General features: G+C 42.3%; 1 protein-coding gene and 1 pseudogene across 13 annotated transcripts in view; one reads left to right on the plus strand and one right to left on the minus strand.

The window, feature by feature from the left end:
• LOC101445888 (methionine synthase reductase-like) overlaps window positions 1-20843 on the plus strand; it is a 215384-nt gene that overhangs the window by 86707 nt on the left and 107834 nt on the right. The window contains exons 1-10 of one of the 13 annotated variants that reach the window (XR_009185336.2): window positions 5040-5134; window positions 5786-5915; window positions 6637-6725; window positions 7077-7404; window positions 8533-8705; window positions 9050-9151; window positions 9338-9470; window positions 10184-10290; window positions 11098-11212; window positions 17466-17743. The exons of 3 other annotated variants lie outside the window; for them this stretch is intronic. Coding sequence is in view for 2 of the 10 variants with exons in the window: in XM_071214421.1 (XP_071070522.1) it covers window positions 8670-8705; window positions 8998-9151; window positions 11098-11212 (305 nt within the window). In the remaining 8 variants the exon portion in view is untranslated. Of the gene's footprint in view, window positions 1-5039; window positions 5135-5785; window positions 5916-6636; window positions 8706-8852; window positions 8942-8997; window positions 9152-9337; window positions 9471-10183; window positions 10291-11097; window positions 12970-17465; window positions 17744-18793; window positions 18934-20843 lie in introns of those variants that run through there. 9 more of the 13 variants (XR_011648520.1, XR_009185322.2, XR_009185318.1 and 6 more) reach the window with 9 other exon arrangements.
• LOC139438741 (FAST kinase domain-containing protein 3, mitochondrial-like) lies at window positions 56-1488 on the minus strand (annotated as a pseudogene).

A 20843-nucleotide genomic window follows, 5' to 3' on the forward strand; every position in this document is an offset into this window, starting at 1 on the left:
GAGGCATGGGAATCTGTGTCTCTTTTTGTTGCGTCATCTTGTTATGTCAGCTCTCCGTGTGGGTGGCACAATTCTTAGGCAGGCTGCATTTTCTTTCATGCTGGGTGGCTCTCCTTATGGGGCACACTCTTTTCACGTGGGGCTCCCCTATGCAGGGGACACCCCTGCATGCCATGGCACACCTTGTGTGCATCAGCACTGGGCATGGGGCAGCTCCACACGGGTCAAGGAAGCCTGGGGTTTGAACCACAGACCTCTCATGTGGTAGAAGGATGCCCTATCCACTGGGCCAAGTCTGTTTCCCTCCAAATTTTCATCTTGCAGTTGACATAGAATCAATTCTACTGTCACACAACCTAGACCCGGCAGTTTTATCAGACTTTCTACAAGAATACAGAGATTGTGAACTTCCAGGCTACCCTTTCTGAGATTACTCTGGCACTCTGCCACCAGGCTCACTAACAAGCCACTTGAGGATCCCCATGCAACAGGACCAAAGCTTGCAAAGCAGCCACTGAACCAGCATTTAACAGATGTGAGGGATCTTGTTAGAAATGAAAGCATAAAGCTTTGGAGATGTTATTCTCTAAGATTTCTTCTGACAGTTTATTTTTGCCATCTTTGTTTTCCACTTCACATATCCAATGCAAAGCTCTTGCTGCCCCAGTATCAGGCAAAGTGTCCAATGTGCTTATAAAAGTTAACACTTCATTTGATGAAGTGATGTTGCTTAGTTTCCTGTAAAATATCTCTTCATCCATGTTGTCAGTATTTTCTTCCAGCCTCTTCCAGTCCTATACTTGAGAAAACATTGGCTCACCAACTGGATCGGGGTCATTTCCATTTTCTGAATGGAACTTTTTACAACAGGCATGATGGAACCTGACCCTGGAAGGCATCAACTGTTGTGAAAAGAGCAATAGACACGGATGCACTTTGGCTGCCTTGTGAACATGATTCGCAACTTGATGTTTCAGAGCAGCCACAGCTCTGTGTGCTAGACAATCCAACAAATGACAAAGGTTCCTCCACAAGGTGAGTAAAGCCATGCCATTGGATTCTCAACTCCTCTTGATCTATACCTAAATGAAAACAAAACAAAACATGGTCAAATACATGGAGAACAAGACTTGCCCAACATTGTCAGTTCTTATGAAACTAATGCAGAGAAACAAAAACAAGCTTAATAATTTTTTCACTAAAATAATTACAAGGAAAGCAGATGAGAAATGTGAAGCCCAGTTTATACAGCTAGTTACGGAGTTGATGAGATTTCAACTCACAGTCTAGCTCTTAACCATGCCTCCTATGTACATACATAACAGGTTGAAGGAAGGAATTGCATTTGCTTAAAAGTAAATTTACTCACTGCAGTCATCTTGGATCCACACTTCATAGATTGCTGCCCACACCTGCATCTCCATCCCTGCCCCAGGCATGGGATAAAGGGATGTGAAGCTTCATTAGTCTCTCTGGGCAACTACCATCTAGGCCTGTACTTGGATTATTCCACACAGCTGTGCCTCTGTCCCTACCATGGCAAAGGAGAAAATTGGAAGAAGTTTCATTGGTCCCTGGTGCAATGAGGGCAGCTTGAGCCTCCATAGCTTACTGCAACAATTACATGCTTGGCTCCTACTGCACAACCAGCAAGGGGAAAGGATAGGAAGCCCTAAACTAAAGAGAAAAATTGCACCCAGAAAAAATACTCTAGCAAGCCAGAATGAAGACACCAACAAAAAATTACATTCCACAGCAATAAACAGGAAGCTACGACCCAGTTAAATAAACAAGATAAGCCTCCAGATGACATAAAGGAGTTGAGACAATTAATTACAGATGTTCAAACAAATCTCCTTAATAAATTCAATGAGATGGCTAAAGAGATTGAGGATATTAACAAGATATTGGATGAGCACAAAGAAGAATTTGAAAGCATACATATAAAAATAACAGATCTTACAGGAATGAAAGGTGCAATCAATGATTTTAAAAATATTGGACTCATATGACAGCAGATTTGAGGAGGCAGAGTAGAGGATCCATGAGCTTGAAGAAACAGCCTCTGAAAATGAACATAGAAAAGAAAAGATGAAGAATGGAAAAAATTGAATAAGGTCTCAGGGAACTAAATGAGAGCAAAAGGCATGCAAACACATGTGTCCCAGAAGGAGAAGAGAAGGGAAAAGGAGCAGAAGGAATATTTGAAGAAATAATGGTAACAATTTCCCAACCCTATCGAAGGACATAGATATCCATGTCCAAGAAGCACAACATACTCCCATCTGAAAAATTCCAAATAGCCCAACTCCGAGACATACTCATCAGAATGTCAAATGCCAAAGACAAAGTGAGAATTCTGAGAACAGCAAGAGAAAAGCAATGCATAACATATAAGGATGTCCAATAAGATTAAGTGCTGCTTTCTTACCAGAAAGCATGGAAGCAAGAAGACAGTGGTCTGATATATTTCAGATACTGTAAGAGAAAAACTCCAGCCAACAATATTATATCCAAGACTGTCTTTCAAAAATGAGGGCTAAATTAGAATATTCACAGATGAATAGAAACAGAGAATTTCTAAGCAAGAAACCAGGAATTCAGGAAATATTAGAGGGTGTGCTACAGCCTGAAAAGACAGGAGAGAGAGGCCTGGAGGAGAGCCTAGAAATGAAGATTACATCAATAAAAGTAACTAAAAGTGTCAAAAGAGTAGTGAAAATAAAATATGATAGATCAAACTCAAATTGTCAGGAATAAACTTAACCATTGATGTAAAGCACTTGTATTCAGAAAACTGCAACTCAGTGTTAAAACAAATCATAAAAGCCCTAAATAACTGGAAGAACATTCCATGCTCATGAATTGGAAGACCAAATATCAGGAAGATGTCAAATCTACTCAAATTGATATAAAGATTTAATGCAATCTTGATAAAAATTTCACCAGCACTAAAGGAAAAATTGAAAACAGGATCATAAAATTTATTTGGAAGGGTAAGGAGTCCTGAATAGCCAGAAACATCATAAAAAGGAAAAGTGAACCTTCATCTCCAGACTTTAAACCATATTACCTAGCTATAGTGGTAAAAACAGCATGCTACTGGCCCAAATACAGACACAATAGACCAATGGAACCAAATTGATGGTTCAGAAACAGACCCTCACAGGGATGGTCAAGTGATGTTTGACTAGCCTGTCTAACTCACACAGCTCGGGCAGAACAATCCATTCAACAAATGGTGCTGAAAGAATTGGATAGCCATAGCTGAAAGAAGGAAATAGGACCCCTATCTCATACCTTATCCAAAAATTAACTCAAAATGGGTCAATAACCTAAACATTAAAGCAAGAATCATGAAACTTCTAGAAGAAATTATTGGAAAATATCAAGACCATGTGGTAGGTGTTGGATTCTTAAAGGAGCTAAGAGGTGGACTGAGTGGACTACTGATGTTTGACATATGTGGAAGCTTTAAGTAGCTTTACTGTAAAAGTGTGGAAATGTATAGAGTGGATGGTAACACACAGTGAGTAACAGCTAGTTTATGAATGGGAATGTGACTGAAAAGGTAGTCTAGTTATGTAAATGTCAAATGACAGAATGCTAGAGAATAATCTAGGAACTGGCTAGCACACAAAACCAAGAGGTGGATGAGAATTGTGGTTGATGGTACAGATGCAAGAGTGTCCTTTGTTAGCTAGAACTACTGCAGGGTGTTGGGAATGTGGAGAAGCATGGGAAAAATACAGCTGGCGTGACCTCCGGACTGTGGTTAGTAGTAGTCATATAATATTCTTGTATCTATGTGAAAGATGTACTGTGTTGATACTGAGGCAGTATGTAAAATGTGAGCCAAATGAACACTATGGACATGGTATCAATCAGATGATATTATTTTATCTCTAGCAAATGACAGACTACATTGTGGTGTGTTCATGGAGGTGTGTTGTTTGGGAATTTTGCACATATGCATGATTGTTTTATATAAGTTACAACTTCTGTCATAAAAAATATATTTAAAAAATAATAAAGTGTGAGTTAGGGGAAAAACACACCAAATGCAAGATAAGGTCTATGATTAGTAGTAAGATTTTGACAATATTCTTTCATAATTTGTAGCAAATGTCTCATGACAATGCAATGTGGTGGTGGAGGGTTGATGTACGGGACCCCTGTATGATGTTATGCATGTTTGCTTAGTAAGTTCACAACTTTTACTATGCACTTAATTGTTTATGTATGTTCGTATATAAATGATATAAAGGTAATGGTAATAGCAATAGTTGGGGGGAAAATACTTTGTTTAGAATTAACATTTTGATAATGCTCTTTAATCACTAGTTAAAAAGGTTTACTGACGATGCAAGTTATTGGTGGTAGGGTGAAGTATGACAGTCCTGTATGATGTTATACATGTTTGTTTTGTAAGTTCACAATTATCATTATATGCTTATTGTGTATGTATGTTTATGAATGAGTGATATACTTCAATAAGGTTCTTTAAAAAAATTTACTCAACAAGACCAACGGATAAAGTTGTAAAATCCCAGATAGGTTAGGGTTAGGGAAAAGGGCCCTAAAGAGTTGGTGTCCCCTCGGAGCTGGGATTCGGTTAAGATTTTGGAAGGAAAAAGGTCTAGCCTGGCCAGTGGAAGTAGAAAGAAAAGAGCAAAAGGTCAAAGAAGAGGAAGAGGCGACCTCCTACACGCCCCCCGGGGGGCTCGGGGGAATCTCAAGGACAGGGGAAGGAGACCCCGCCGGCCGGCCCCCAAAGCCGGCGCCCCAGGCACTCGCACTGGCTAGCGGGAGCCGCGGCGGGAACGCGAACCTGGAAGCCTGCGAGGACCTCTACGCAGCGCAGCCGACCCGGGGAATCGCGTCTAAGAGAGCACCGGCGACCCCGGGCCCCCCACGCCGTGAGGTCCAAAGCCTGCGTGAGGGAGGCGGGGAGGCGGGCGGGACCCCCACTTCCGGTGCGCCGTGATTGGCCCCAGCTCCAGGCGGACTTTCCCATTGGCCACCGCGCTCACCGTCTTATTGGTCGGGGTGCCGAGGTGGCGCGCTTTACCGTTAGTGCAGGCTCCGGGCCTGCGGGCGCGCGTTCACGGCGTCCCGGGTGGGCCGAGCTCGGGTGAGGGTCCCTCGCGGATGAGTACTCGGAGCAAGTGGGACCCCCGACGGCGTTCCCCGTCCTGCGCCGCCCGCCCGCCCGGCCCGTGCCGGCCGTCCGGGGTCGGGGCGAGTAGTCGCCCCCGCCCTGCCCCCCTGCGGGTGCCGCCTCATCCCTCCCGCGGCCGAGCTGCCCGCTGTGGAGGCCGCGCGCGTGTCGGGCTCCCGGAGGCCGGGCCAGGGCGGGGGCGGAGCAGGGCCGAGCCCGCGGGCCGCTCAGGGCCGCGCTCTGGGAGGCTCGCCGGGGCCAGTCCCGCTGCCCGCGTCTCCTTTCCCGTGGCCTGCGGTGCGTGGGGCCTCCTGACACACGCGGGGGTCCCAGCCCCTACTCATCCCCTGGTTGTGGGGATTATCCCCTCAGGCGCCTGCAGTAACCGGGCCTCCCGGCAGGAGAGGCAGATGGCTAGTTAGGACAGGGAGCGTGGCGTGTCCCTCACTGCACTGAACAGAGCCGAGGACGCCCGGAATGCGTCGTGAATTCAGATTATTCCTTATAATTTATCTATTCATTCGTTTAACTGAGTCTGCTGCTGCAGTCCATATGGATATTCTGTGATTTCCTTTTTAAATGTGTTGCTTAACTCGACTCTTTTACCTTTTGATTTCTTTGTAGCTTAATTCGTCCTTAGCTGTAATTTTACGCTTCAAAGAAGCATGAAGCTCTGTTGTTGATTCCTCAACAGCGAAGATTTTGGTTTAGGATTGTCCTTAAGTCTTTTCCTACAGTTTGACACTTTTCCCAGGTTAGACACAGTGAACGGCTATGGGAAAAAGTCTATACGTCTTTTTGCAACCTCTTAAGGGTTTTGAAAACATAAATGAATTAATAAACGGTTTGAGTGAATTGGATATGTTTTCGTGTATTTTATATGAATATGTATATATTTGCAGTGAAATTAACTGTATTGCTCAATTATTCTCTTTAGTCCTAGCATCACATAGGGAACAATAATCCTATAATTTTAATGGAATTTTTACTTTTACCTGTTTTTAATATTTTTGAAAAAGAGCAAACAAGATACCTAAGATTTAGTGAGCACTACAATGTCTCAAGCATGGTTTCAAGTGCTTTACATGAATTATATAATTCAGCAAGTAAGTAGTATTCCCGTTTTAAGGATGAAGGAGCAGAGGCACAGATCAGTTAAGTAGTTTACCCAAAGGTTCAGTTGTGAATAGCAGTCTCTGAATTCAAACCCAAGTGGTCTGACCCTAGGATCTGATATCTGAACCACAGCATTAGAGTTTAATTCCTATAGCTTCTCTAGTTTGATGATTTCATTCTTTTTTAGACTCATTTAGAATATTAAAGCTAAAAAGTGTTGTGATTATTTCATATTGTGTAAACATTGTTGCCACCTTTATTAAAGATTGAGGGAAGAATGAATACCTGTGCATTGCTCTTACTTCATAAAAATGTAAACCTTTTCTTCTCTTTTCCATTTTTCCATGCAACTCTTCCAGCTATCTCATGTACCTTGACAGGATGAGGAGGTTTTTGTTACTGTGTGCTACACAGACGGGACAGGCAAAAGCCATAGCAGAAGAAATAGGTGAGCAAGCCACCAAACGTGGATTTTCTGCAGAGCTTCACTTTATTAGTAAGTCAGTTAAGGTAAGAGCCCTTATTCCAATGGCTTTTACTATGTTGTGTGCTTTGAAGTATTTTGATTACTAAGTGATATTGTTAAACCACAAAGTAGGACAGTAAACGCTGCCATATTTTTTAAAGCCAAAATTTTATTTAATCAACTGTACTGTAAGATTCCTACCAGCTTTTTTAAAAAAAAGATTTATTTATCCCTCCCCTTGCCTCTTGCTCACTGTCTGTTCTCTGTCTCCATTCCCTGCTCATTCTTCTGTATCCGTTTGTCCCCTTTCGTTGCGTCATCTTGCTGCGCCAGCTCTCCGCAGATGCAAGCTGTCATTTCTCCATGGGTGTGGACCAGCTTGCCTTCACCAAGAGGCCCTGGGACGTGAACCTAAGGCCTGCCATACAGTAGGTGGGAGCCCAATCGATTGAGCCACATCCGCTTCTCCCTACCAGCTTTTTATTATGTGTAAATGTACATTTGGATTACCCTAAGCATTCTCCAAAACCAAAACAAGAAGTTATTTCTCAGTTTTTTCAATTATAAATGGAAGTCATAATATATGCTTCTTTAGCTCACTGGGTGTCTGTAACAAAACATGAGATGTGTTGTGGAAGCTCTGGAAAACAACAACAAAAACGTGAGTTAGTGCATATGTGCAATTTTTAACTTGTGAATCCTATTTATGTTTCCCCCAAAGCACCTTGCCATTCATTCTAGAGTTCCAACAAGAAAGGGCCACCTGAAATCTTTGAAATAGAATTTAAAGTAGAGGTGTGAGGATCTGGGGAAGATTCAGTTTCTTAAGGCCAGAGACTACTTGTATTTTATGTCCAGCTTCTGCAGAAGTTCCTCTCTGAAGGAATGTAGGACCCAACTCAATTCTGTGTTCTCCTTTGATCCTTTTTAGCCCTCTGGATTATACTGTTTCAGGCAACATGGGCTCTAGCAGCAGGCAGGGACTTCTTTATAGCGTAAGATGACATGCAAGTCACTGAGCAGCAGCCCAGTTCAGTACTTCCAAAACCAAACTGCCAGTACTACGTTCTCACTCACACTCAAGTTTACAAACTCATCCAGCTTTTCCACATCTTCAGTTCAGAAGGCTAGACTGTCAACAGCACAGATGAGTTACCAGCCCAGCTCATACAAGGAGACTGCCTAGCTCCTTTGTGCTGCATTGCAAACTGTCTCCAGATGTACTCACTCACAGAGAAGGGGGCCACTGCAGGAGCCACATGAACAAGCATAACCTGAGGCCATTACTACTAGCAAAGGCAAAATCATTGTGATGGAACACTAGCCCTGTCCTGGCCCCTTGGGGTTGACCTCTCTGACTCAGTCCACTGCTGTGTAACTAAGACTGGGGTGGCAAGGTTTCTCCAGTAATGGCACACGATACAAGTGTCATCTCCTAGCTCTCTGCTTTCTGCTCCTTGGTGGTGCTTTTCAAGGTGAAGTTCCACAAACTCTGTAGCATACAGAACACAATTTGTTGTAACGTCCTGTAAGCATGATGCCATCTGGTCAAAAGTTAGCTGTTATGTCACCATGAAAATAAAATGGATTCCTTAGAGCCAAATTAAGTGGTACTCTTGAGGCATTATAAATAGAGACAGCACAGTCTTCTATTTGAAATATGTAATGCATAGGGCTGTCATCATGGCCCCTTCTTGGGTTTATTTGTGTTGTGCGCTTGTTTGTGGTTGTTTCTCCCATGCTAGAACCATGCTTGGCATTAGGTTTCCCTGGTTATCTCTCGTTTCAGAACTGTTCCACAGACAAGTGCTTTGATGGCCCTGTCCGTGGCCTTGCAGATGAGAACTCATGTTCACATTTGGCCCAGGACACAGTGATAACTGCTTTGTCTTCTTCTGACTTTCATAAACTGGATGAATGCTTTAGATGGACACTGCAGTGGGGTCCAACTCTGCTTCTCTGGTAAGGCCCAAGGAGAGAGGGAAATGTTAAATTCCCCTGACCTCCTGATGAGCATCGAGGGAGCAAATGCCCTTTGTTTCATTGGATGGCTCATTTCAGCAGGGAGTGCAGGGCCATACTGTTTTCCCCTCATCCCTGCCCTGATGGTCACTTCTGTCTACATCTCCTAGCCTGGTTAGGAGGAAATGGAAAGGAAATGCAAAACAGGAAGCTGATCGTATTGCCTTGCTGACGTGGTAATTCAAAAATATATCTGGCATTACATCCCTGAAATGCTGTACTTGTTTTGTAGTATACTCTAAGAATTGAAATGGCTCCCCTTATCATCGTTGCTTCCACCACAGGCACTAGAGACCCACCAGACACAGCCTGCAAGGTTGTTAAAGAAGTACAGGACAGGACGCTGCCAGCTGATTTCTTTGCTCCCCTGCGATACGGATTATTGGGTAACATTTCCTGCTCTTGCTTTACTGTATTATTACTAGATTTAACTCTGGTGTCTGAAAGCATCTTTCAGAACCATGAAATACAGTTGCAGGGGTTTTGTCTTTTTGGTTTTACTTTGAATATTTGAATATAAAACAAAATATGGAAATAAGTGGATCTTGTGTGAATGCTCCCCCAATCTTCAGCCCACCTCTGCGGAACTCCTTGAGTAGCAGTCTTAACCAAGGGTGCTCATCAAATTCAACCTTGGGTCACTTCCAAAATACTAACTTCTGAACACCACCTTTTGACTCCTTCTGATGTCGAGTGCCTGAAAGGGTAAGCTGTGTCTTGGTGAAAAGCTCCTAGGTGACTATGCAAGGTTCCTTTGTCTAAGAACCATACCTGTAGTGCAGGAGCCTGGTTTGCAATCCTGGCTGCACTTGGGATCCTTGGGGAGTTTTGAGTAAATTCCATGTCCTGGGCCCACCTGCAGTGACTCTGACTGAAGTGTTCTCAGGTAGTGCCCAGAATCAGTTGTTTTGGAAAGCACCCAGGTGAGTCTAATGTCCCTCCTAGATTAAACTGTGCAGTATTGTTTAAAAATATCAAGATCAAGGATCAGCAGGATAAGTACAGTCAGGTGGGGCCCCATGGGGAGGATTCTGGTCCCATATGCATGGCTTGAGGTCTGTGCCCTTCACCTTCAAGAATCCCCCCCACCTATCAGGGGATCTAGCAAGGGTGGAATTTGCTCTAATAAACAGTTGATCAGAAATTTGAGTTTCATGACCCTGACCAAGAATAGTCATGTCTAAACATAGGGGAATATTTTATAGCATTTAAAATTGTTTTACCCAAAGCTTACTAAGGGGGAAAGAGTTATATGAAAATGTTAACTAAAATAAATGGGTTAAAAATACCATTTGTGTGTATGTTAAGATCAAGCCCCATCAAAATGTAACACCAGAATAACAAAATTTAACAGTCACTATATTTAGGTAGTAGGTTTATTATAATTTTATGTTTATATCCTTTCTTGTGTTTTCCAGTTTTCATGAGTGAAAAATATTGCTTAAAAATTCCTCGAAAACTTTATTAAAGACAGACGTCTGCAGCCTGCTCACCTGTTCTAGTCAATCCAGTCCAAGACCCATAGGTGGGCCCCCCACTTCTTAACCCTTTCTTCATTGGAAAGAACATGGTGATAATTAAACATCCAAGAATTTAAGCTTTTAATTTTAAAATTTCTACCAAGTATAACAACAACTTAGTCTGTTTTCTTGTTGTGAAATATAGAAAACATTCTTAATTTACTTTAACACAGAAACATTTGTAGCAATTGATTGTTTATACTGCTGCCACACCTATATGTTCTAGATCAGGGATCAGCAAATTGTGTCTGCAAAAGGCCAGATGGGAAATGGTTTGGGCTCTGCCTGCCATGTGGTCTTTGTCACCACTATGTAACTACCATTGGAGCTTGAAGGGACGATGAATAGTACATGAATCAGTTGACTTGGCAGTGTTACAGTAAAACTTTATTTACACAATAGGTCCAGGGTAGGATTTGCCCCACAGGCTATAGTTTGCAGACCCCTACTCTAATTCAGAAATGTCTAGAAATCCAGGTACTATGTTTTTTCAAAACCTGCCAAATTCTTTAAGGCTTATGAGATATGAAAATGTTTTAAACAGTTCTCAAAAGATATTTGTTTTATTTCAGTTTGTCTTTTGTTTTTATGTCACAAAGTAGAAGGAACATATCTGCATATTTACTATTACTCAAGAAAAAAATTAAGAAAATGGGATCCTATACATTATTTTTCGTTCCATCGATGCGTGCATAGAATATTGTTTTAGGTATTTTATTTATCTGTTCTTTGTATTTTTTAAAGCTATTTTATTTGTTCTCTATCTGCATTAAACTTTATTGTGCACTAAGAATTTATTTGTGCTCTTTTAGGTCTGGGCAATTCAGAATACACGTATTTCTGTAACGGGGGAAAGATGATTGACAGACGACTTCAAGAGCTCGGAGCCCAGCATTTCTATGACTTGGATGTGCAGATGACTGTGGGGTGAGAACAGTGTGCCACAGACACTTGTTTTCCTAATACACACTTTTTTCCACAGCATGAGAGTTAATGAGTTTTGCTTTTTTTTTTAAAGCTCTTTCACTCAAGAAGGTCAGCTAGAGCTTGATTCACCTCTTGATCTGCTTTTGTTTTAAGGTGTCTCTCCTTCAGTATCTGCTAATGGGAGGAACTAGAGAACATGCCTCCATGTAGTTGCCTTTCTTTTGAAGTATGTATTTGCTACAACTACCCTTTTCTTTAGGACCTTTATGTAAATTGCTTAGGAAACTTAAGAGTGTACCTGGGTGCCCCATCTCCTGTGCACCCCAGGCAAGGCCCGAGGAACAGAGCCGCCCTGTTGCTGAGAGAGGACAGATCAGTGGGCAGTGGCCTCAGAGGCCCTCCTTGGTGCTCTGTCCCTCACCATTGCAGCGTCCATTTGCCGCCTCAATTTCTGTGTTCATGACTTCTGTTTGATCTTGTTTTTACAACTTGGTAAAGTTGTCAAAACTTCACCCTGAGACCTCTGGCTCAGGTCCTCCTCACGTGTTTATTCAAAGATCTGACAGGTGCTGCCCTCTGACACACTTGTCCCTGGCCTTTAACTGTTTCAGCTGGTGATAGCACTCACATCCTCACATTTGTTTTTGTTTTGTCTTCTTACTTGATGCATGTATTAAATGAATTTTCACTCATAAGAGATGTATTTACCAATGACAAATTTGCTATTGTCTTGCATTTCTACATATTACCACTTTACTTTCCTGTTCAGAGACACTTGTTATGTTTTCACTGAAGTCATACCTATTGTCCACTTCTTCCTTTATATTCTGTAGCTGGATGCTGTGTATTTTTCCCATATTCTTTTTGTACATATATTTGATTGTGACAAACCTCTGTCACATTTTCAAGCATGTCATGTTTTAGTTTTGTCCCTTGATGTTGTTTGTTTTTTGCAAGAACCTCATTGACATTCACTGTTTAATAATATTTTCAAGAAGACGTCCTTGCTTAACATGCCCCCACATAGTAGGGGTGAAGAGTGTGGACTCAGTTGATCTCCCACTTCCTGACTGACACCTTGGTCAAGTGACTATTATATGTCCTGTGCTTTGTTTTCTCCTCCTGTGATATAGATAAAATAATACACACTAGGTAAGGCTTTTGGCCAATTAAATGAATGAATGAACATTATCATCTTAGAACAGTGCCTGCCCTGTAGTGATTATTAGAGTTGTGTATATTGTTACCATCTTACTGTTTCCAAGTTGTGAGAATGGAATTTTAAATGTATCTGATTGGACCCATAATTTTATAAACTTCCCTTTCCAAAAACTCATCAGTGATGGATGTGATGTGTAACCAAATTAAGAACTGTGTACCATGTGCACACCTAATGAGTTCCATGAAATTGTAGACTGATTCATAATAAGACAGAGGTCTAAAATGTGCCTCTTCTTATGCCATTTAGCTTTTTGAATTGGACTTTGGTACCTTCTTTGAGTTTTGATTTAAAATGATGAGAACGTCATTTCCAAGATCCCTCTCAGTCTCTCCTTTTCATTGACTCTACTCAGACTTTCTCTGTTTAGGGAGTATGGGGGATGTTATTGTTTGAGGTGTCTCTTTTTTTGTAATGTACCTACATGATTCATTTAATTTTCCTAAAAGATTACTCTTCTCCCTCCCCCACCTCCCCTTCATCCCTTGGTGGTCAGCCTCCCTGGAAGTGTTACTAAATAAATTGTTCAGAACTGACAGAAGTTTGAATTGTTTATTTAGTCAAAAGACTTGGAGTGATTACTTAGTGATGTTTTATTCTATAGCAGGGATTCTTAACCTTTTTTTCCCCATGCACCCCTTTGCCAGTCAGGTGAAAACCACAGACCCCTGACCAAGTCCAGACTATACTGTGTATTAATTAACACATACATCACACGTGCACCAACAGCCCCCACAAGAATAATATTTTTTTTGGATTTCAATTCAAACAGGGGCTCCGTGTTAAGAACCCCTGATTTATAGGAAAGAGAAGGTTAGTAAGTTCTCTAAGCAGAAAAAGATGATGCCCTTGATGTAATGACTACCTGTGAGGTTTAGAGTAGACTTGGATTTTGGTTGAGTTCTGTTAGTCACATCAGCATATAGCATGCCTCTTTAGAATGATGACTTGTGAAAAACAAAAGTTTTTTGAAATTATTAAATGTATTTTAGGAAATTAAGAGGAAATCCTATATCCTGTTATGAAAACATCTTCATTCTTTTTCTGATCTTTATAGTTGTATGTATATTTTTATAGCATCAAAACTAATGAACACATATATCCTACCTTTTTAAAAACTTAATCATGTAGGTATTTTTTGCATCTTGAGTAGTCTTCATTTATAAGAAATGGACAGACTCTGCCATCATCCCACTGGTATAGATTTATGATAGATAACTTAGGTTTTTAATTTATTTATATAATACGGGTTAGAGCTCATGTTTATGCCATGGATTGATGGACTTTGGGCTGCCCTCACAAAGCATTTTATGTCAAGTAGAGGAAAAGAGGACATGAGTGGAACTCTCACAATGGCATCTAAGGCCTCCTTGAGGACAGGCTCTGCTGAACCAGAATTATTACACCTTGAGTTACAAATTGAATGTCTGAGATTAGGTGATTCATGAAGAAAGGATTCCGAGGTTTTGGAACAAAATGCAGCCAACAACAGTTGGTCGAATGCTTTCACTGAAGACTTTGAGTCCTCCCTTACCCATTGAGTGCCCCCACTTTCACAGGCTTCTCTGAATATTCCTGCTTTACCACCAGAATATTTACAGGTACATCTGTAGGAGTCTGTTAGACAAGTAAGGAGTGTAGCTTTCTGCTTTATACTGTGTAATGTTGATTTACCATGGGTGTTAATTTTGTTAACAAACAGGGATCAACTATAGTCTGCAGGCCTGCCACCTGATTGTGTAAATAGTTTTATTGGAACTTTGGGCCAAGCTCATTCCCTTACACATTGTCCATGGCTGCTTTTTGCAGAAAAAATTTAGCCATCTCTGCATTACAGAAGTGTTTATATTATTACATTACTTTGTTCTTGAAGAAGTAATGGTTAAGAGGTCAGCATCTCCATTATTTTAGATAGTTAACTTCTTAGTTTCTCGTTATAGATGTAAGTGGTACAGAGTGAATTGTGGACTATTAGCAAATTTATTTCAACAGCTAAACTTAACAAGCCTATTTACAGTAGATTTTTTTCCAGAATGATTTTTGGTGCCATGGGATGCCCCACTTTGGAGTTCATTCATTTTGTAGGTGGATGATATCTGAGAGACGCACTCTTTGTCCATATTTTTTTTTCCTCAAAGAGTACTTTCTCATTCACAAATAAATGTAAATTTTTGAACATCAAATTGAATAATAATTCCTTCCCACTATTGATAGTGGATACTCTGAACATCCTTTTCACATGCTTAAATAAATAAATCAGTGCAGCCACTCTTTTATTATAGGGCTTTCTGCTTTCTTTTATTAATGAGGAAAGTCTTAAAGACTTTGAGAAGCAATTTGATTCCAGCGTCCTAGTAGAGTAGAACTGTTTTGCATAAACCTAATGTGATAGCATTTTTTATCATCTAATTTTTTATTATCACCCTAAAAGAATCAAAGAAAGAAGTTTTATTTATTTTTTTACAGCCGCAAGTGTGAGTTATTAGTTTGTAAACTGTTTAATTATGCAACATAATTACAGCAAAAGATCCTACTGGCATTTTTATCAGGGTTGAGAACTGACACACCTGACTCTTGGGGAGCAGCTCCCCTACCTGCAGGCCTCAGGTTAATGTATGGTGGAGGGATGGAGTGTCTGAGTAACCTGACAATGCTGAGTTGTTGGGAGGGTCTGTTAAGAGTTATTTTTTTCATGGTGAGTTCATTAAATAGGTTTGAGCTATTAGTTGATAATGGAGTTAAAAATTTTTTAAAATCTGAACTATTTAAGCAACACTTTGAGTGTTCTAATGAAAAGATAGACTCAGAGGGCATACTAGTCATGCAAATGGGTGCTGACGCAAAGTACCATAATCTGTTGGCTTTTTAAAGGGTATTTATTTGGAGTAGAAGCTTACAGTTAGCAGGCCATGAATCCTAAGTTACTTCCCTCAACAAAGTCTTTTGCCACATTTTGGAGCAAGATGGCTGCCGACTTCTGCCAGGGCTCAGGCTTCCTGGGTTTCTCTCTGAGATCAGCCCCTCTGTTTTCTCCACAAGACCAGCTGTAGACTATGAGGCTTTCTAGGCTTTGCCTCTCTCCGCAAGGTGAGCTGTAGATGCTCAACTCTCTCTTTCGGGGCCTTCTGCTGTGTCTAAGGAGCTGTCTCTCTTCCACTCTGTTCTTCCTGGGCTCCAGCTGAAAATTCCAACATCAAAATCTCCCACATCAAAATCTCCAACTCTGTCTTTTGCCATGTCTTTTATCTTTGAGTCCCTACCCACCAAGGGGTAGGGAGTCAACACTCTGATGATGGGGCCCAATCAAGGCCCTAATCATAATTTAATCATTCCCAGGTACAGACCAGTTTACAAACATAATCCAGTGTGTATTTTTGGAATTCATACCTCTATCAAATTGCTACAGAGGATAACACGTTGGAAAAATAACAAAAGTAGTGTAAAATAGAAAAGATTGTTTCTATTTTACAAATGCAGAGAGTAAATAGTGGAAATATAAACTGTTACACATGAGTTGATCAATATTTTCCAAACGTCCTGATGCCGGGTTCAATAATAGAGCTGCTCTTCATCTCCCATTTCCTGTGGGTGCTCTGGGGCTGTTTTACCTGGAGCCCCCAGTGTCCAAGGCAGTGGCTTTCACTGGGGTTCTGGGTCAGCATCCCTAGAGCTTGTCCCTGCCCCTCCTTCCTGTCCTGGCAAGTGATCTGCTTTCTGTCCGTTTAGTTTTGCTTTTTTTCAGAATGCCGTACAAATGGAATCATAGTGCTCAGTGATTTAAGTCTGGTTTCTTTCACTGAGCATAATACATTTGAGATTAGTCTTTGTTCTTGCTTGTGTCTGCAGTGTGTTCCTTTTTTATTGATAGGTAGTGTTCCATTGTGTATACTATAGTTTATCTGTTCACAGATTGAAGGGTGCATGGGTTGTTTCCAGTTCCTGATGAATAAGAGTAAAACCGCTATAAACATTCGGGTGCACGCTTTTTCCTTTTCATTTTTCTTGGGTAAATGGCTAGGCATGAGATTGCCAGCTTGTACATTCAGTGTATTTTTACTTTTATAAGAAATTCCCAAGCTGTTTTCCAAAGTGGCTCTACCATGTTACATTTCCCCCAACAATGTGTAAGAGTTCCAGTTGCTCTATGTACTTGTCAGTAGAGGCATTGCCAGGATTTTTAACTTTAGCTGGTTTTAATTTGTAATTTTCTTATTCTTATTATTGGTTTTGTTTACATTTCCAGTTAATGACAAATGATGTTGAACATCTTTTCATGTTTTGGATTGCTATCCATGTTTCCTTTGGTGAAATAAAGTTTGGCTTTTTTGACCATTTTATCTTGTGTTGTTTGCTTGTTAAGTTGTAAGAGTACTTTATATATTCGGGATATTGTCTTTAGTCAGATACGTGTTTTGTAAATATTTTCACCTAGACTGTGACTGGTCTTTCCATTCTCTTAACAGTTTCTTTAGCAGAGCAGAAGTTTTAAAATTGTTAATGCAGTTTATCAGCGTTTTTCTTTTATAATCCATTTATTGTTGTATCTGAGAAATCTTTGCCTAACCAAAGGTCACAAAGATTTTCTACTTTGTTTTCTCCAGAAGTTTGATTGTTTTAGGTTTTCCATTTGTATCTTGATTCAGTCTTAGGTAATTCTTGTGTAAGGTGTATCACTCAGGCTTTGTATTTTTTGCGTATGTATATTCAGTACCGTTTGTGGTAAAGACTGTCTTTTTTCTGTTGAATTAACTTTGTGACTTTGTGAAAAATCAGTCACATACATTGGTTTATTGCTGATCTCTCTGTTCTGTTACATTGGAGACTATTCTTTTGTGTTTGTTTCCAGCTGCTAAAACAAATGCCATGCAGTGGGTTGGCTTAACAGCAGGAATTCAGTGGCTCACAGTTTCAGCAGCTAGATGCCTGGCTTCCTTCCAAGGTTGGCTCTTCCAGCTGGCTAGCAGCCTGGGGGCTCCTTGGCTTTTTCTTTCCTATGGCAGTGCTCATGGGGGCATCTTGCCCTTTTTCTTCCAGGTTTGGTCGACTTGCAGCTTCTTCCGTGGCTTCTTTCTCCTTCTGACTTTCCCTCTGCTTAGAAAGGACCCCAGTTAATCCTGCTTGGAGCCCAGCCTGATGGAGTTAGGACCCTGCTTACCTGAAGAACCGTGGAAGAGACCACTCACTAAGGGTCCACACACCAGCATGCCAACCAGGGCCAGAAACGTGTCCCATTGGGATCCAGAATTCACTCCACCATACTTTGTCAAAAGTGTACTGCCTTGTTCACTCTGAAAAATGAGGCTTGCAATCAGGTAATGTAAGTGTTCCACCTTTATTCTTCATTTTCAAAATTGCTTTGGCATTCTATTTAATTTTTAATGGATATTTCTCTAGAGTTGTTTCCTTGTATTTTAAGTAGAAATGGACAAAGATTTTTTTTTTTAATAACTATCATCATTAGTAGTAGTATTCGGTGCTGGCTTATGCCCTCTTGAAGCATTTAGGACTGTTTGTTTCCTTTGCAAATCTCCTCAGACTACTATTCATTTTTTACCTCTCTTGTTAACTATAGTGTCTTTGTATTTTTTTTAAATGTTTTTATTTTGCCCGCACTAGGTATAGTTGTCAGTACATACTCTTGAATGAAATTCACAGACACATCCCCCAAAAGGACTTAAGACCCACTTTTAAAAAGTTTTATTTTTACTGGAGAAGTTGTGAGCCTAGGAGCTGTAATGTCTTCTAATACTCCCTGTGTGCCTCTAGCAGTACCTCCTTTCTAATTTACTCTCTCTGTTGAGGGTTTAACATTGTTAGCAATATATCTATCTAGAATGACCAGCTGGTCCTAGGCTAATTCCCTGCAGCTGTAGGTGTGAGCTGCAGTAGTGTGGTACGGCATGGGCTCCTGGGCTGCCTGCTGACTCAGCTTGCTTGTGCCCTGGGGACCTAGTTTGGCTCAAAACTGAACCAGCTGGCTCCAGGTCCTAAAGGGATTGCTGCTGAGTTTGCCCACCCTGGCTTGGCAGTTCCCACAGCTTTTGTGATGGGCAGTCCTGGACTTGTGATCCCACTGTGGGCCTTGCTCAGATGCTCTCTCTCTCCCAGGGCCCTGTTGTACCTGTCAGGAGTGGATTTCAAAAGACTGTAATTCTCTGCTGCAGTTAGCATGGCCCTGCTCCAGAATGCCGGGGCCTGCACTGAGATACTCCCCTTGGGGCTCACCTGCATGGCATCTTTGCCCCATCACTGACCCGTAATAGCATGCGGTCTTCTCTACTGTGTAGTTCAGGGCAGCAACAGGACCTTTTAGAGCACAGTCACCTGGGCCTGCTCCACTCAAGCAGCCTTTCTGCTCCCAGGTGTGGAACGGGCTGCCCCAGAGCCTGAAGAGGCCCTCCAGACTTGTTTCTGCGTGGAGTGAGATCCAAGATGCAGTACTATGTTGTTGACTTGGGATGGGATGTCCTGCCTACCAGACTACTGGACTTAGGCCCTAAAGGTAGCATGGATGTGGCGGCCGCTCAGTCTGCCTCACTAAGGTTGACTTCCCACCTCCTGGGTGCTGCCCTGTGAGCTGCTGCTTGCTCACTGTCTGATTGGCATAATGTCATTGATGTAGTGAGCTAGTACACTGTTCTGCTGAATGTCCAGATGCTCCAGATTTATTTAGCCTATCTTATGTAAGAGCAGGTAAGTGCACTATCACAGTCCTGGGGCAGAATTGTGAATGTATGCCCTTGTCTGTTCCAAGTGAATGTGAACTGAATCTAATCCTCTTTCATTGTAGGAATGGTAGAAAGGGTGCATTGGGTAAATCAGTGGCTACATCCCATGGACCTGAGGCCAAGTCAGTCTGCCTTAGCAAAGAAATCATATCTGACATGGAGGCCACCGTTGGAACTACTAGTTGAGTTTGCAGTAGCTCAATCCCCAGAATCCATCTGGTATTCACAGAGACCAGATCAGCAAATTAAATGGAGATGTGGTGGAGACGCTCCCCCATAACCTTTAGGTTTTTGAGGATCTTATTGATTTCTACCATTTTTCCCAGAGTGTTACATATATGCTTTTTTTTAAAAAAAATTCTATCTTAGTGGGAGGAAGAGTGGTGTGAAATTCGGAGTCTTCCTCTTGGACTTCTCCACCATGATCACTCTGCCCACAGGTCAGGAGTTCAGTGTTGGCTGGTACCAACGCCCGGGTGTGATGATTCTGATTATACATTCAAAGGCTCAGGAAATGACCCCTGTGGGGTCTTGCCTTCCGTGGACCTACTGGATTGGACTGGGACAGAACTGCCCTTACTGCCTGGCCCCAACTGTTCTTACTCTGGTCAGTGGGCCACAGGGACCCTCTTGATCCCCGGGTATCAACATCAGCATGGTCCTTCTCTTAACACTCTTGAAGCATTTGGTAGCTCCATTTTCCCTCTGAAGGGACTGGGAATCCTTACTGAATGCAGAGTCCTTCCCTTGGGACTGCTCTCTCCTTCAGTCACTGAACTCCAGGACTGGAAGCTGGACAAGGACTGGGATCTTAGGCAGCTGCCCTCAGTTTCTGGTCATCCACCCTTGATTTGTCTTCATTTTAAGTATTGATCCAGTGCCCTTGTTGGCTGCTCATTTGTTTTTGGCCCTAGAGCCTCTTAGTCCTCTTGGCCATCTCCATTAATTCTAAGGGTCAGGCCACTCCAGCCCTCCCACTTACTGAGGTAATTGTGCGACCTGGTATGGCTGGCTATGTACTGTCACCTGGACTGTGGGGAGCCCCCACTGAACCCCTCAGACTCATGCTGCTGTCCCCAGCTTGGTCTTGGTGGCCTTGATAACTGCCCTCTGGTGTTGTCACAGAGCATCTCCATCTGCACCCTTTTGGCTTAAGGGGTGAAAGGACTCAAGATGTTCAGCTGCTGGGGCCTCTCCCATGTGTCAGGGTCCCCTTCTCTCCCATGTAAGGCTGGTTTTAGCTTTCTCTCCCCTCAGGCTTCAGGAGATGAGAGTCCCATCCTCTGGCCTTCAGCTCCAAACTCCAACTCTAGCTTCTTTCTTGGGCCTCTCTGGCACAGTTTTCACAACCTGGGTTCTGGAAGTCAGGCTATGAGGTGCATCTTAGGGCATCCCTGAGGAATGGAGGGTTGGCGGCACTGTCCACTGTGAGTCGCTGAGCTGTGATGCAGGCTCAGCAAAGTCCCTGCCATGCCCACGGGGTCTCTGGAGCTATGTGGACCTTCAGAGGCACAGAGGCGCTGTGCCTTTATGGTCATGGATAGGTGCTTGGACATGGGCTGTCTCTGAGCAGGGGTGTGAGCTGAGGTGCTGAAGGCTCTCGGGTGCCTGGTGCCGAGGGCCATGTCCGGGCAGTGCCCCTGCCTTTGCTGGAGCCTGAAAGCAGGTGGGTGGTGCCTCATGG

Source organism: Dasypus novemcinctus, chromosome 3, assembly GCF_030445035.2.
Source record: "Dasypus novemcinctus isolate mDasNov1 chromosome 3, mDasNov1.1.hap2, whole genome shotgun sequence".
Classification (NCBI taxonomy): Eukaryota; Metazoa; Chordata; class Mammalia; order Cingulata; family Dasypodidae; genus Dasypus; species Dasypus novemcinctus.